General features: G+C 41.3%; 1 protein-coding gene across 2 annotated transcripts; it reads right to left on the reverse strand.

Moving 5' to 3' along the window:
- Positions 1-1,152: 1,152 nt before the first annotated feature.
- fam171a2b (family with sequence similarity 171 member A2b) lies at positions 1,153-17,208 on the reverse strand. Of its 2 annotated transcripts, none has more exons than XM_078279595.1 (8): positions 16,948-17,208; positions 11,395-11,622; positions 10,109-10,201; positions 7,750-7,908; positions 6,726-6,905; positions 6,500-6,613; positions 5,400-5,547; positions 1,153-5,252 (listed from the first exon to the last, which is right to left on the reverse strand). In XM_078279595.1, exons 1-8 carry the CDS (start codon positions 17,042-17,044, stop codon positions 3,770-3,772), a joined length of 2,502 nt encoding a protein of 833 aa, XP_078135721.1. In that variant the 5' UTR covers positions 17,045-17,208; the 3' UTR covers positions 1,153-3,769. The 2 variants fall into 2 exon arrangements, with proteins under 2 accessions (XP_078135721.1, XP_078135722.1); XM_078279596.1 differs by having other exon boundaries at positions 5,421-5,547; positions 16,948-17,207.
- Positions 17,209-17,917: the final 709 nt, after the last annotated feature.

Here is a 17,917-nt window from a genome sequence, read left to right on the forward strand (position 1 = left end):
ATCTCACACTGTCACAAGCACGAACATCAATCTAAGATTAAACAGAAGGACAGTGTGAATGGTAGAAAAAGAACCAAGGAAAGCTGCCAAAGAGATACAGGTTAACTCCAGGGTCAAGGTAGGTCAGTTTCTGTTGCTTTTTGAGGGAAAGTGAGATCCATGGAAGAAGACCCAGGAGGACTCCACTTTTGAAAGAAAAACATAAAAAAAAAGACAGACTAAGGAGCTGGCACCTGAGTCAGCTGGAACAGTTTGCTCAGGAAGAGTGGGCCAATCAACCTGTTAACAGGTGCAGAAGACCCCGACCGAGGCAGTGTCTGTAATGTTTAGAGCAATGTGGAATAGCTTGCCAACTATCATAGTGGAGGCATCCAGTAAGGCCAGTTTTAAGACTACTTACAAAAAACTTAAACAATAACTAAACATTATATAATTTAACTATGATGGACTATAACTGTCGGAATGTGGTGTTATTCTATTTGACCCTAATTTACGAAACATGTACACAGTGATATTCTTTTACTTGCACTATATGTCTTGTTTTAAATGTACGTTTGGTATTTTTATGTATGTGTTGTGATTGATTTATGTGGACCCCAGAACGAGTAGCTGCTACATTGTTAGCAGCTAATGGGGATCCGAATAAAGGAAAAAACGTCTCATTGAGAGCGACAAAAAACATTTGATGGCAGTGATTGCCTCTAAAGGTTGTGCAACAAATATTAGGTAAAGGTTCCCATCATTTTTGTCCATGCCATTTTCATTTGTTTTATCAAAATGTTAAAGAAGCAAAGCCTGATTCTATTAAATATGGAATATTTATTTATTTCAGGTTTATTTATCAGGGACAACGCACACTAATAATACATAAAAGTAAAATGTGCTAGAATTAGCCTGGAGGCTATTTTACATCCGCTGTCCCTGGACTGGTGGTATGAGGTCACTCTAAAAAGAGATTAAACGATTAAGCTATCAATAATACATACAGATTTGGCTCTATACAATAAATAATATGAATAAATATAAATAAACGATGGTGCGTGCCAATTACTTTGTCAGTTTCATGTTATTTCATAGAAAATTGTGCATTCATTTTTATTTTTTTAGGAGGGGTTCTGTAACTTCTCTCAAAATAAAATCACACACGCTGACTGACCGTGGGAACAAGTTTATTTCTATTTCGTCTCATGTACAGAAATAATCAATATACAGTTTACAAACAACTGACCAGATTTATGAAGCAAATGATTTACTGCACAGGATGAAGGCCTACAGTTCAGTCCTCCCCACCCTCATGAGTATTTGTACTCAAAACTTCAACAAAGTGGTTCGACAGGTTCAGTGTGTCCTCTCGGGGTCACTGACACTTCCTCTACTGAGAAAACACATTTTCTCATGGTAAACAAAAACAAGCAAGGGAAGCCACAATTGCACAACTCATCATTATAAATTCCATATATGGTCCCAAACAGAAGTACATTTACAGCAGGGGACACAACAGTTCAGTAGGAATCGTTTCATGGCGTCATGGTTTTTCTTCAGACTTTGAATTACATCACATTTTCAGTTTGTAGCGTAGGCGACTGACAGGCTTATGAACAGCGAGCAAATGGTGAAAAGGACCAACAAGTCAGCGTGACTTTTATACAAGCCTTCACTTCATAATCAAACATATTACTCTGCAACAAAACAAAAAAACATCTTCAAGTTTTCTAAACTGGTGAGCTTTTATCTGCTAGATGACACAATTAAGTTCACAGTTGTTGATGCGTCGTAGGCAGTGATGATGCTGAGGATTCAGCGGGCGCGTGTTGGTCAGTATGCTGTCGTTGTAAACATTTACGACCGGAAGTGAATTTCGTTAGAACTGGATTAAGGGAAAAAAAAGTCAGTGTTTCTTCATATAACCAAGTTCATTTTGGCAACACGATTCAAAGCATCACATTTTTGTGCCAAACATCCTGGATCAATTTTCAAAAGCAGGTTTCATCAAAAACACCCTATTCTACATGTTACATGCACGTCGTATACACATAAAATCTCATATAGTTCATCATACCATTTACAAGTTTGGTGAAAAAGAGGATAGATACAAGAAATTAAGATATTAAAGGACGTAAGAGCCGCAAGAAAAGTTGTCAGTTTTTTGGCAGCGATGCTCCCCAGAGTGACGCGTTGCTGTTATTACCACAATGCAGTGTGCTTATTAGTGCCTGGTGACGACTAACTGCATTTTAAAAAAGGGACCTGCATGCCTATCACTGGATCCTATGTGAAAGAAGGCACTTACAGGAGAGAAGTGGTGCAGGCCCTGTCTGAAAACAACCCCTGTGGATCTCAGTAGAATATTAAACAGGTTAAGTCTTCAAGTAAAGTGGTTCTTTTTCTGTTTAGACTTACCCACGTTTCTTGGCGATTAGGGGTTGTCTTATGCGCAGCAGCCTGAAGAACTGTGGGGGGGCTTTTGGTGCCTTCATACATTCATATGCATGCAACCTTTCTAAACCCAAATGGTCTTTCAAATGTCTGGGAAACTATTTACACAACAGGAAACTGTCTCTGTTGACTAAACAACAAACAGGAGAAAGGCAGAAAGTCCAACTTTTGGCAATAAATCACTGACAGAGAGGATGACAGAATGGTAATGCTCAACATTTCAAAATAATACTATCTGAATAAGTAATTTGAACACATGAACACAGCACAGCAGGAAGAGGAAATCAAGTAGATCCCTGAAGGAGCAAAATGCAAGTCGCACGTTGGACTTTATAGATTGGATTTAGGGCTGCAACCAACGATTATTTTCATAGTCGATTAATCTGTTGATTATTTTCTCAATTAATTGATTAGTTGTTTGGTTTATAAAATGTCAGAAAATGGTGAAAAATGACGATCGGTGTTTCCAAAGCCCAAGATGACGTCCTCAAATTTTTTGTTTTGTTCACAACTTAAGGATATTCAGTTAACTGTCACAGAGGCGAGAAGAAACTAGAAAACATTCACATTTAAGAAGCTGGAATCAGAAATTTTACTTTTTATCTTGATTATCAAAATACTTGGCGATTCATGTAATAGTTGACAACTAATCGATTAATCTTTGCAGCTCTAATTGCATTATCCGTTCACAGGGGCTAAAAAAAAAAAGAGACAAGTTCCCTTCAAATTCAAGCTTTGGGAAGCTGTTTCCTTTGAAAGAAAACTTATTCTAATTACAGTTTTGGGCATGGGAGTAGTCAAGGAAAACACAGGTGCACATCTTCTACCATCTATATGAGCCTTTGTGTAGTTTAAGTCCAAGGAAGGAATTCTAATTCACCTAAACAACCATCAACCTCGTAAAAAATGTCATCCACTTCCAAATACTTGGACAATCAATCAATTATCAAATCATTAGTAAGTGCTTTATTCTTATATTTTGCTCTATAAAATGGCTATTTCCACAGTCAGTCTATGCAACGGCTCAGACGATGGTTCAGTGATGTGATAGATGATAGAATTCACAATAAACTGGATACGTTTCAGTACACAATAGATCATCTCAGTGGGATCCAGTGAGATTAACTGACAGTGAGACTACGAGAGTAATCAGAAAGTGCAAAAGCACCTCACTAGAAACACAAAGGTCAAACAACAACCTGAAAATGGACCAGTGAAGCATGGTTGTGCTTATCGTGATCTCTCTGGGTGAAAACATCACTCTTCTCCCATGATTGTTGTGGAAAGATTTCCCCCTTTTGAAAAGAAGCATTCGGTAAGTTCAAAAAACAGCTCACTTCCTGGGGTGGAAGACCATGAGAGGCCTGTCTTCAATCTTCTGCCAGGGGCTCTTCTTGTTCCCGTCTTTGTCGTCGGGATCGTCCTCAGGACTGGTCAAGGAGTCGCGGCGGTTCTCGCTGTTGCTGCTGCGGCTGCTGTTCACGCGGCTGCGTCCTCGTCTGGGGATGGTGGATCCTCGGGAGGATGGACCTTCGTCGAGAAGAGGGGTGAGGGAGTTCTCCTCGGGTGAGACCGGGCGTCCCTCGCTGCTGCTGGGCTCGCTGTGGTCGGGGTATGCCAACTTGGAGTAACACTTCCCCCCACTGCTGCTAACACCGTGGCCCTTCCGTCCTCCCGTCCCCCAACACTCGTCTTTACCCTTCCTGTTCATTGCCGACTTGCGTTCTTGGGACTCCAGAGGTGGTTCAAGGTTGACGTCTCGTCCAGTGTTGCTGGGACCCCCCAAGAATCCCCCAACGCCTCCACCACTGAGGTCATTCCCAGCATCTATGTAGGAGTGGCGCACATGAGCGTTGTTACGTCCATCCAGGGAGATGAACCACGCCCTTGGGTGCTGTTTAACACCCAGCTCCAGTAGCTTCTTCTCAGTCAGAGCCTGCAGTTCACCGTTCATCTGAGCCATGGTGGAGTCGTTAAAGAGCACCGGGATGGTCACGGGTCCGCCAGAGGAGTCGGATGCCCAACTCGGATCCTCCGAGTCGTCGCCTTGGGAGCCACCTTGCTGCTGCTGTTGGCCTTGTTTCTGGATGTGGTGGTGATGGTGCTGCTGGCCTCCTCCCGCGCCATCTTTATCTTGGTCCTTCTGGTCCTTGCCATCTTTGGGAAACTCGGAGGGCAGGCGCATGTAGTGTGCTGGGATGACCAGGGTTGGCACCATGCTCCGGTACATGTTCTCCTTCATCTGGTCAATGGAGCTGCAGAAGATGATCTGACCTGGCTGGGTGTTGAGGGAGGTGGGTCTGGCAAGGCTGTCTACAGCTGCTGCCGAATATTCGGGCGGTTTGTCAGACTGGCTTGGCACGTAGCCTTGAAAGCGAGGCGGGGACGGGGGATCAGAGGAGTACCCTCGATTGTCGTTGGCGTTGTGGTGTCGGTGATATTCAGACTCTTTGCTCTCCATAGGGCTGTAGCTCCGGTTGTAGTCTTCATGCAGCAGAGGGTTGTCCAGGTTATTGGTCTCTGTGGCACGTGTAACCTTCATGGGGAAGCTTTCACCCCGTTGGGGACCTGAAATATTTTTTCCCTTTGCGTGTCGCAGCATGTGAGCTGGAACATGCTTGGTTAAGTCCTCCCGTGAACTCTGGTAGTCTCGAGATGGGGACATTTCAGATTTGTCAATTGAAGGGCCAGACTCAACGTGGCCACCACAGATCAGATTTAGGCGCGAAGTGGATGTTCCCTGGTCTCTCTTTGCACCATTTAGATTGGAAGTGTGGACTTTCCCTTGCTGCCGTCGAGGTTTCAAACACTTCCGCCTAAAAGGTAAAGAGACACTGAAGGTCAGAAATGAAAGAAACACCTTTAATCTGCTGGGGATTACAATAGGAGTCTAATCTAATGAGAGCCTAAAATCACCAAAATCACCGTTATTTTTGCTATTAATAGGAACCTAAATCTGAGACCTGCGCCTACGCTCCCCACACCTGCAGTAGTAGAGCAGCACACAGAGCAGGATGAGCACCAGCAGGGCCAGCGAGCCCAGGATGGAGAGCAGGAACAGGGTGTGGTAGGTGGTGATGTCCCTCAAGCCTGGATGAGACAAACCCAATCCTGCAAGACAATTCATGGCACAAAGACGTCTGAATCATTGTTAGCGCGTCTCTCAATGATCTGATATCCCCACCACCCTGTCTGTGGCACTCAGCCTCAAGCCCATTGTTTCCTACTGAGGGTGTAAATCTTTACAGTGTGGCTCATTGATGCGTTTTAAATAGTTTTTGGACAACAATGGAGCTCCATGGCATAAAGGAAGACAATATATCAGGCATTTATGAGATTATTATTGTGTTAACGACAAGAAAAACAAAGAATATCACCAGCCTCATCCTCATTGAATGGGAGGGTTACGTGATTTAACTTCTTCCAGAGACAAAATGTCATACTGTAGATTTGATGCATCATGAGAATACCACCCGACAAATCTTTCCCTGTACTGATTTCAGTATGTTATTATGGACTTATTTAAACTATGCAATGACGCCTGACCTTCAGCACCAAACAGAACATTACATTACAGTTTAAGTTTTTCTGTTTCTCTCCAAGAGACAAACAGGAACATCTGCTGGCACAGCAGCAACACTCAAGATGAAAAACAGCACAGGCAGCAGAGCAGGAGGGGGAGATGAGTTACGGCAGCGTTTTCCTTAGGTTTGTGGATAATTTAGGTGCACATATTTGGCAGGGGGTTTAAAGGGTCTTCCATCAAGAAAATTTTATGTTTTTTAATATAAAATGCATTTTTACATTGTTTCAGACCATAATTATAACCATCCGTCTGTGTCTAAAATGTTGGAAAAGCACATAGTAAATAAGTAACACTCAAAAAGCTTTAAGACAAAACTTGCTAATGAAGTCCAAAGGGACCAACTACAATCATTAGATCTGAGAAAGTCATTTAGTTATTTTGATGCTCACATTGAGTTAACATTCATTCGGCTTAGATGGTGCCCAAAACGGCTGCACGTAAGTCTTATAATGGTAGGAAAAACCCTGATTACAGTACCTGAAGATGAAGGGAAAGCAGCTAACCAGTATCCCATCTGAGGAACCACAACATTCCACACAAACTGTGGGCCGTCCTTTTTGATGTAGCCCGTCCCGTTCCTAACCCACAGTCCTGCAGAAATGTAAAATATTATCACTGTTATTACATATGCCGCATAAGAAAATCTGATGCCTACATTACAGAAAGTATAGATAAAAAAAAACCTTTTTTGTGCTTCCCTTACCCGTCTTAGGCTGATACAGCCAAGCAGGAACACTTGTGGCCATCCTGTTGCGGGTGTCGGACGGCAGTGGCACCGAGACGTGGATCGGATCTGAGACCTGGATCTCACGGCCATTTTTGTCAAAGAGCTGAATGCTGACCACAGCCAAAGCTGTCAAGTCTGTCCACCCTGTTTCTGCACCTGAAAAAGTCACCGATATCAGCTTTAACACGTCTGTTACAAATCTGTAAAATGTTGTGTTCTTACAATCAGGATTTTTGAAGCAGATGCATCACTCCCTTGTTCACTCTTTCACTATTCAAACAAACAATCAGTATTTCACTCTATAGTAAACAGTTAATATGAATCATCATTTTGTGGTGATTTATTGGGTGATCAGCAGACCCAAACTACAGTTTTCAGCGGTGATCCACAATGAAAATCTGGGGGACAGTTTTCTTCTTGGGGTGAAAAAGTGTTTTTTTATGTATTTTTAATCTGTTTAAAATCTGTGCACCTGGGCTTTGTCATGTTGAAATGAGAAAGAGCCTTCCTTGAACTGCTGACACAAGTTGGGAGCTCACTATTGTATAAAATATCATGGTGTGATGTAGCATTAACATTTCCCTTCGATAGAAAAACGTGGCTTAGATTAGGGCTGGGCGATATGTAGAAAATCAGGTTTCACGATATTCTTGAAGAAATACCTCAATGTCGATATTGCAACGATATTATAGCGTTGACAATTGGTGCTTTAAAAAAATATCTTCACATCATCAAGTGGGTAAAGGCAATAATAGAACAGCTAGAACAGTCTGGTAAGTTCATGAAATTACATAACTTATGTTAATTAATTAATGCAGCCTTTAAAACCAGGAAAAGACACTTAAGCCATATTACGATATTACGTTATCCAAAATCTAAGACTATATCTAGTCTCTCATCACGACAATGATATGATATCGATATATTGTCCCCCGTAAAGTACACAAACGTACGTATCCACACACCTCAGGCCAGATAGTAGATCATTCTCGACACCCACCTGAGCTGTTGGTCTCTTGGCCCAGGAGAAACGGGAAACCGCCAATCTCATACTGAGTCCTGGCTGTGGTCAGCGCAGCAGACAGCGCTGTGTAGTTGGAGTCAGACGGCAGCTGAAGGGACTTCCTCTGGAGCTGCACAAGTGGCTGGTTACGAGCTCCTGCAGAGAAACAATCCGTATGTAAATCCTACAACCAGCTCATGTCTTAAAGGTCCAATGTGTAGGAATTTCTCCCATCTAGCGTTGAGATCATATATCACAATCAACTCTCTCACACCACGCAGTTCAAAGTATGTATTACAGCTACGGTAGCCTTCACGCTTCAAAAAGCCGGTCTCTTGCTCTTTTCAATCTCCTTTTTCTTTTTCTGGGCGAAGAAGAAGACTCCTGTTCCTGAAATTTGGATTTTGAATACGTGTGGTCCTCCATGTTTCCTTCTTCAAACTTGCCCGGGGCCGGGAAGCTACGATCCCCGTTAGCAGCATTAGCAGCACCTGTGAGTGTATCATGTGACAGCGAAAACACGAAAGGCGGAGCAGTATGTCCTGTATGTCCCTTACCGGCTAACGTATTTCAAGATGGAACATGCAATAGGAATACTTGGAATTGATGGTGGTAAATATTCATGAAAAAGAACAAGTTTGTGAACGGGCAACACAGATATTGATAATGAACAACTAAACACGTTACACACTGGACCTTTAATGTCTCTTTAAAGATGTCAACATACGGGTATTTTAGTGAGTACGTTTACATGCACACCAATATTCCACTATTATTTGGAATATGACGATATTCCAAATTTGATACAGGTAATGTAAACAGCATATTCCATTTGGATATTCAGAATAAGGCCTTTTTCTGAAGTTAGCATTTTATTATTAAGACATGTAGGATATGCCTGTATTATTTGGGTTTAAGAGGCATTCTTGGACATGTATACAGTGCATTCAGAATATGCGTCTCAATCGTGTTTTTTTACCGCAGTTTGTGACAGTTTATGGCCTCTTACCTGTTTACGTCTGAAGCGTGATTTATGCTTCTGCATTAAATCTACGCCGTGGTTACGTACATAAGAACGTGGAAACACAGACCCAACGCCGTAGCCTGACGTGCACCTCTTGAAAAATGTAACTACACATCGCGGCGATGCACATCGCTCGGCTGTGGCTTGGCAGAGTTGCATTTCCCCCCCCCCCCGACTCATTTCCTTGTTCTCATTCTCCATAAACATGAAATCAAGGAGAGAGTTAACTTTTCCTGCTCCAGATTTCCCACCGTGGTGAGAAAGAACAGGGGAGACACTTTGTTTCTCTCACTAGGACTCTAGAGTCACTACTCGCTCTGAAGCTAATCACCGTCACTCTCTCACTCACTCTACCACACACACACACACACACGTCAGCCCTGCTATTCTCTTAAAGAGACGCACAAGTATAAACTCCAGGCCACAAATCTCGCTTTACGGTCAGCTCTGTGTGTTTCTATGGTTGAGATGCATGCCCAACACACAAACACAACTAATTTCAAACATTATGAAAGACTTGGATATTAACGGGTTTTTGGATATGCACAAACATCGCAACGGCGACCTTTTCAAGAAGCTGGTTGAAGGAATGAAAGCGGGATGCTGTGTTCACAATGTCCAACAAGTCCGCCACCCTTGGGAAACTTTTTTTTTAAAATCCCATTTTGCACGGCTACATGTAAACAGGAACATTAGTGGAATATTCACTTTCATTAGCCATGCAAACAGCTGAGTCGGAATGTCGTCTTTTTGCGAAATAAGGGCAAAAACAGGAATACTATGTACATGTAAATGTAGTTAGTGAATTACAGATACCAAGGAAAATATAAAGAAGGAAAAGCATTGATGCCAGACTTTGGTGCCAGTTATATTAAAGTTAATGGGGTGGCAACTCACTATAACCCATATTTGTAAAAAAAAAGTACTCTGCTGCAGCTGTTGCTATGGTGAGTAGCAGCAAATAACACAGGCTCATCTAAATCTAAATCTGTGAAGGCGTGAGTAGACACGAGGGAGAGGAGAGGGGTGTGAATATATCATCACTCTCTGCTGGAGACGCACTAATTTAAGATGTGATGACAGAATAACTGTTGAAGGGGTCACTGACAGACCCCAAAATAGGACTAACGTTACCCGACAGCTCAACATTTTTGTAAAACTGTCCGTTGTGATTCATAATTTTAAAACATTGGACTCATAAATTGTGTCTCAGTTCCTTGGAGTGAGCCAAGAGTCCCTCATTAATTCAAGGTGGGACGGGATAAGTGAGCGTACACGGCTTATCATCAAACATTCATGTTTCTTCAGAGAGAAATGTGTTGTTTTCTTTACCTGGTGACCCAGACAGCACCTGCAGCACGTCATCGTACAGAATAAGTGTTCCTGGCCTCTGAACCAGGAGGTACAGGCTGACGGATGCATACACTGGAGGAAAAAAAAAGGAAGAAATGTAAATTAACTCAACAGAAGTTTTACCATCATGTCAGCCAACGTATAGTAAAGTTTCAGTTTTCTCAAGTCAAATATTTGAAATAAATGAATGATAAACAGAAAATGAAACTGGAACACGTACAGGAGTTTAGTAGCCTGGAGGCTAGCCGAACCTAGCCCCGCCCACAACATTTGAGGTTGGGAAGTTCGGTCTGGACTTGTGGAGCAACTATGCTCGAGCCAGAGCTGTTCGGACCAATCAAATTGTCAGGGCGGGCTTTATACGACGATGGACAGACGATCAACAGTAACGTAATCAACCACGTCACCAAAGAGCACTTGGGTTGAATTTGTTTACAACAAAGATGGCTGCCATCGCGTCTGTTATAGAAGATATCGACAGCGCATTCATTTTAAAAGAGGAACAGAAAACCTCGATCACGTATGTATACACATTGCTACACCCGTCCGCACGACACGGAAACTGCCGCCTCTGCCTTTGCTCTGTCGAAGCCTGCCTTCGACTGGCAGCTTCTGTGACGTCTGTATCCGTTGCTCTGATTGGTTGGAGGTCTATCCAATTGAGTGCAGAGGCATTTTCTTTCTTGGTTGGGTTGAAACACGCCCCATAATCACAGCCCAATGGAGCGGCATCAGACTCATATTCTGACTAGAATCTGAGTATGACCACGTCAGGCTAGGAGTTTAGTGGTGCAACTAACAAATAATTTTCATAGTCAATTAATCTGTCGATTACTTTCTCGATTAATCGATTAGTTGTTTGGTCTATGAAATGTTGTTCAGTGTTTCCCAAAAAGCCCAAGATGACGTCCTCAATGTCTTGTTTTGTCCACAACTCAAAGATATTCAGTTTATTGTCACAGAGGAGAGAAGAAACTAGAACAATATTCACATTCACAACAAGCTGGAATCCAAGAACTTGTTACATTTTTTTTCCAACAACTAATTCAAACTAATGATTGAATTGACAACTAAACGATTAATCTTTGTGGCACTAGCTAGAGTTGAACAGTTCATTTGGCTTTAACTTTAAGGACAAATAATTGAACTTTTATTGTATTCAACTTAAATCGTTACTTTCAATCTATTGGCATTCATATCAATGTCGCTCAAACGAAAGTGCTCTTCCCGCTTAATAAACTGCACCTTCTTCCTCTGTGACTTACGGGGGATGCGGCTGGAGTGCCAGGGCACAGAGTTGGTGACGTAGTCTTGTTTGGAGGCTGTGATGATGACCCATGTTCCGGGGCGGTACAGGAAGCTGACTCTCAGGACGCCATCGCTGCCGGCCCTGCTGGACGCTAAGATGGTCTGGTTGCTGTGGACTTCCACCTGAGCGTCCACCAGCGGTGACAGGTCGCTGTTGTCGAACACCTGGACTTTTATTTGCACCTCTGGAAGAACAGAAAGACAGGTTGCATTACGCGGAAACAGTTAGTGATTAAGTAGTCTATATCGACGAGGTTTTAACTTCCGGTATTGTTCGGGTGCCGCCGGAAATTCCGCCGGATGTCCCTCATTTTCGGCCGGATGTCCGTTACCTTCCACTTTCTTTGTGTTGTAATTTTAAACTAGCTAGACTATCTGTCCAATCTGAGTTTTCTGTTGCTCGACTAAAACTACTTTTGAACGTACACACGTTCCACCAAAACAAGTTTGTTCCCGAGGCTATTTTGTAGAGGCGCCGTTGCTCCGTCCATGTCTTTCAGTCCCGGAACATTTTGTTTCTCGTCTTGCTTCTTGGACAGCTAGATGTGGGTCACGCTGGGGGATGTTTCCATGGATACACACTGACTCTTGTTATTGCTGCTTCCTCACTTGGCTCAGTTCATGTAGCACTACATGAGCTGTCGCCCTCTAAACCCTCCAGGCCTCTAATGACAAACCCCTCGAAAAACGCACTAATTCAGATCATAAACAGCATGTATGTGTGTGTGTGTGTGTGTGTGTCCATACCCATTGTGTGTGTGTAAATGCTTACATGCATTACCATAATTGGTTCAATAAAAGCTCCCGAATGTGTGTGTGTGAGAGAGAGAGATTGATTGTATATGTGTGTGTGTGTGTGTGTGTGTGTGTGTGTGTGTGTGTGTGTGAGTGTGAGTGTGAGTGTGAGTGAGAGAGAGAGAGAGAGAGAAGTGGATTTCCTCAATCTGGGCTTGAAGCAGCTCCATTGACAGAAACACTGAGAGACACAGTGTCACATCAAGAGTCTGGGAATTCACCCACTCACAGAGCCTGAATATAAATTCAGCTGAGAAAGTGGAGTGGAAACCTTCCAAAAACTCAGACAAATCCTTAGAACTTAAACTCCCTAGGGCTGCAACTAACGGTTATTTTCATTGTTGATTAATCTGTTGCTTATTTTCTTGATTAATCAAGTAGTTTGGTCTATAAAATGGTAAAATGCCAAATGTCTTGTTTTGTCCACAACTCAAAGATATTCAGTTTACTGTCAAGGAGGAGTGATAAAAAAAAATGACTGTGACACTGTGGTTTTTCAAAGTCAGAGAGAGGAAACTGATATTCAGTGAGAATGTAGTCATTTCACTTTTAGGTTTTGCCCTTTTCTTTAAATCTAATCAACAGTTACTGCAGCTTTGACTGCTACGCATCATCACTGGTTTCTAAGAGCACAATAGGGTTGCAGCTATTGATTATTTTCATCATCCATTCATCTGCTGATTGTTTTCTCGAATATGTAATTGTTTAGTTTAAAACATATCAGGAAAGAGTGAAAAGTAACCCCCCCCAGAATTCTGTGTACTTTCATAGACAGACCAAGAAAACCAGCAATTATTCACCTCCGACGGGCTGGAAGTGGTGAGTGTTTGACTTTACTGGTTTAAAAATAAAAAAAATCACTTCAGTATAAAAAAAGTTGCTGATTGAATTGGCTGATCAATGAACAGCTGATGATGCCGTGCAAAACTGCAGATTTCTTAAGGAGATAATTACTTCACATACACTGTTAGAAAAGTCCGTAGAAATACTGACAGATTTGATTGTTTGTCATCTGTTTGATTAACAGAAATGTCCGTTAAAAGGTAGGGGTGCACGATTCAGAAAATGTCACGATTCAATATCGATTTTTAGACTCAAGATTCGATTCAAAAAGGATTCTCGATTAAAAAAAACGATTCACAGCATGTAAATGTAGTTACTTTCCCCATGTGATTGCAGTAGACATACAATAAAAAAAATATTTATATATTAATTATATATAAATAATAGAAAATTATTAAAAAAAATGATTTTTTTTTTTGGAAAGTCTATGAATTGATTCTGAATCGGTAGAGCATGAATTGATTTTTTTTTGCACACCCCTAGTTAAAGGTACTGAGGATACACTTAACATTTTGAGAATTTTCCATTTTTGGATTAACAGAAATGTCTTAATTTAAGGGAAAAGATTTTTTTCTTACAGTGCAGGGCTATACATCAATATTATATTGACATCGATATACGAGGCTAGATATCGTCTTAGATTTTGGATATTGCAATATTGTGATATGACACACGTGTTGTTTTTTTCTGGTTTTAAAGGCTGCATTACAGTAAAGTGATGTCATTTTCTAAACTTACCAGACTGTTCTATTTATTTGCCTTTACCCACTTAGTCATTATATGCACATATATATGTTAATATTTTAAACTAGTGCTGTCAGTTAAACGCGTTATTAACGGCGTTAGGGCAAACCCATTTTAACGGCGTACATTTTTTTATCGAGAGATTAACGTTCTTTTTGGCCTAGCAAACTTTGTAGTTTTTTTCACATGCTGTTGCAACAACTAGTAACGTTAGAAAAACTACAACACCACACCGGATCTAGCTAGACCGGAAACAAAACAGGCACGCCGCACACACTTGTTTGGGCTTGCGAGCTGGCCAAAGAGTAGTAGGCTAACGTTACGTTTTGAGTGGATGGCGAGCGCGAGACGCCGTAATGGATGCCAAGAAGATTCTGAATGGAAAGTTTACTTTTAAAAAGTTGCCAAATGGTTCCATTGACAAGACCAAAGTGATCTGTGTGTGTTGTCGTTGTGAACTGAGCTATCATCGCAGCACGTCCAGTCTGAAATACCACTTGATGGCCAAGAACACAGCTGATGCCAATTCTCCCTCCCCCCCTCAAAGCCAGGCGACAAAAGCACAAAGTAAGCCGATCCACTTTTCCATGTTGATAAGAGCATTAAAATGAGAAAAAAATAATTAGACAAAAAGAAATCTAGGGACATTTAGAATAGATAAAAATGTGCGATTAATTGCGATTAATAGTGAGTTAACTATGACATTAATGCGATTAATCGCGATTAAATATTTTAATCGTTTGACAGCACTAATTTAAACTAAGTTTTGTGTTGGAGTTTGTAACATTCCAAAATCATAATTTTGACTTAAAGATTTTCATTTTCACTGTAAATGCATATCGGTTCCAAATATCAGTTTCATTAACTACTAATAATCGGTATCGGCCTTGAGAAACCAGCATCGGTCGATCCCTATCAGAAATATCGTGATATTTGATCTTTTTCCATATGGCCCGGCTCTAAGTTCACAATATCTTGCGAGTTGTTGCAGTTCAGGAGAGGAACATCTGAGCTGTTCCAACACACCTCTGAGGCATCAATTAACTGAGGATTTAATCAGTCGAGCAGCAGCTGGAGAGCAAAATCTATCCCAATGTAATCTAAATTAGCTTTTAACAGACAAACAAAAGACAGAAATGACTCCATTACCAGTAGAAGTCTGGCACTTAAAATGATACTGAGGTAGAAGAGCAGAAGTATTGGTAGCTAAATGTACTTAAAGTAGCAAAAGTAAAAGTACTCATGCCCTGTTCATTTTCACCATATGTTGTGTGTGTATATATATATATATATAAATAATCAGATCATTAATGTGTAAGCAGCTTGTTCATGTTGTAGCTGGCAGGTGAAGCTAATTTTAGGAACTCTGTATACTGTTTGTAGTGCAAAGTTACAGAAGCGCATTGCATTCACAAAAGAAAAAGAATTAGACACATCATGTGTTCCTAAGGGCGTAACTTTGGGTTCAACATTGGGGGGGGGGGGAGCAAAATGAAATTTTTGGTCTTCAAACAACTTCATTTTCTGCATTCTGGTGAATTTTTCATCCTTTTCTGCATCAACTTTTGGTGCAAAGGTCTTTATGTATGTAAAGGAAATTATATTAGGTTTTTGGGGTGGGTTGCACTGGCCAGTTTTAATTATTGGGGGGGGTTGTAACAGAAATCCTGTTTCCTGCCTCAGCACTCGGCCACCCCGTGACAAGGTACAGTACACAGTAGGGATGTGACGATGCATCTCGAATCGGTTAAAAAACTATATAAATGTGAAAAAATGAAAAACGAATCACAATGCAATTTTAAAACGGCACTTGTTTGACTTCAGACGTCACTCAGCTTCTTAGTTCATCAATGTGAACAGATTCTTTTTCTATTTATTTAGTTATTGTGATGTGGGATTTGTTTAAGAAACTGAATTATTCATTTCTTATTTAATATTTGTGATAAATACAATGTCAGCTGCACTTTTGATAAGAGGACACATCTGTTTATATATATATATATATATATATATATATATATATATATATATATATATATATATATATATATAATTTATATTTATATATATATAAAAAACTGTGGCTCAGGTGGTAGAGCGTTCTTCTACCAATCGGATGGCCGGTGGTTGGATTCCTGGCCCTGCAGCCTGTGTCGAAGCATTGAAGTGTCCTTGGGCAAGACACTGAACCCCGAATTGCTCGGAAAGAATTCATCGGTGTGTGAACGATTTGGATAAAAGCGTCAGCTAAATGAAATGTAATGTCATTTTTTTCAGTCATTTGTCTGCAGCTCATTCGGTATTAAAAATAATCGTGAGAAAAAGCATCGTGAATCGTATCAAATTGGGACTTGAGTGTATCGTTACATCCCTAGTTGATCATGTGTTTTGTATGTACTGTAAAGTAACTACAGCTGTCACAGACAAATATAGTGCAGTAAAAAGTACAACATGTCCCTTTAAAATGTAGTGGAGAAAAATGACACTTAGTTACAGTTTGACAGGGTCTGTCTGTGACCATCCATGCAGCCTAAAATAGCTTGAAGCATGCATATTGCAATGTAATTACATAATGTCCTTCAAAATGCACACCATAACATAAACACTGCTGCTTTTAATTAAAGCTGCTGCTACGTCGACATTCATGTTTGTATTCATGCAAAAATGTATTTATGGGGCTTTATGAGAACGAAAAGTGTCTGTTGTCTTAGAGGCTGAAACATATCCACCCTGGTTTCTCTGGCATTGTTGTAGTTTAAAGCAGAAACACAAGAGACACGTAGGGCCTGTGTTTCAGCACGTTAGGCCTGACATTACAGACACTGTTTAAGGCCTTCAACACAGATCTCACACCACACATCTGAACAGAATCACAGCACACACACACACACACACACACAAGTGTGGCCCACCACGCTGATATTAATGAATCTATATGCCATCAAACTAACATTATCAAGCGGATACGATGAGAAAATCCTCCCCTTAAAATCCATCGCCTTTTCAGACTGCATGATATCAGAGTGCAGCAGTGCAAAGAACCGACGTTTTTTTTCCGCGAAAAGCCATAAAAATGCAACCACTCCCATCTCCTCATTGTGCTGCATCCCCCCGTATGGCGAGCTTACCAAATGCTCCCTGATCTGGAAGAGATTTGGCCAGCGCCTGCCGGACCGCGCAGATCCAGACGAACAGGAGCAAACGAGAGATGGAGCTGGCTGGCATCCTTGCAACTACATCTCTAGTCCCAGCTCGGCGGCCGTGTGTCCATATTTCTCACCCAGCAGCAGTTTCTCTGTTTCACTCCTCAGACATTTAGCTTTGAATGGTGCCGAGATGCTGCCGTGCCGTCTGTGTGTGGGCTTCGCCTTGTTTTTATTGTCTGAGCTGGAGAGGAAAAGTGTCCAACGTTTCCCTCTGCTGATCTCAAGTGGAACAGCGACTCGAGCTGCTTCTTACTCTGCACACAACACTGTTCTTAATCTGTATGGAGAACATGTCAGGATGCATGGGGAATTCATTTAGAAACGCTAAATACATATACACACAGTAATGATATTATTATTTTTTTTTACAACAATACAAACCAAGTTAGACCAAATTAAATGTTTATGATCTCAAGTGGAATATCGACTCAACTGCTTCTTTTTTCTGCATAACACTGTTCCTAATATGTATTTTAAGACTGTGGGGAACATGTCAGGATGCATGGGAAATTAATTTCGAAACAGGTTTTTAAATGTTTACAGAAAATATTTGCCCACATGTGACCAGTGTAATGAGGGCTAACCCAGTGTTGGAAAAAGTACTTTACTTTGCTTAAAGGTCCCATATGATGTTCATTTTCAGGTTCATACTTGCATTTTGGGTTTCTACCAGAACATGTTTACATGCTTTAATGTTGAAAATACACTTTATTTTTTTGTCATACTGTCTGTCTGAATATATCTGTAGTCACCCTCTGTCTGAAACACTCCGTTTTAGTGCCTGTCCCTTTAAATTTGTTTCATGCTTCTTGCGGCCTGGACGGCGGTATTGTGCAACTGCAGCCTGGGCGACTGTGTGCGGAGGGTCTGCGGACGGTCTGAGCGCCGAGCC

This window comes from Sander vitreus, chromosome 21, assembly GCF_031162955.1.
Source record: "Sander vitreus isolate 19-12246 chromosome 21, sanVit1, whole genome shotgun sequence".
Taxonomy (NCBI): Eukaryota; Metazoa; Chordata; class Actinopteri; order Perciformes; family Percidae; genus Sander; species Sander vitreus.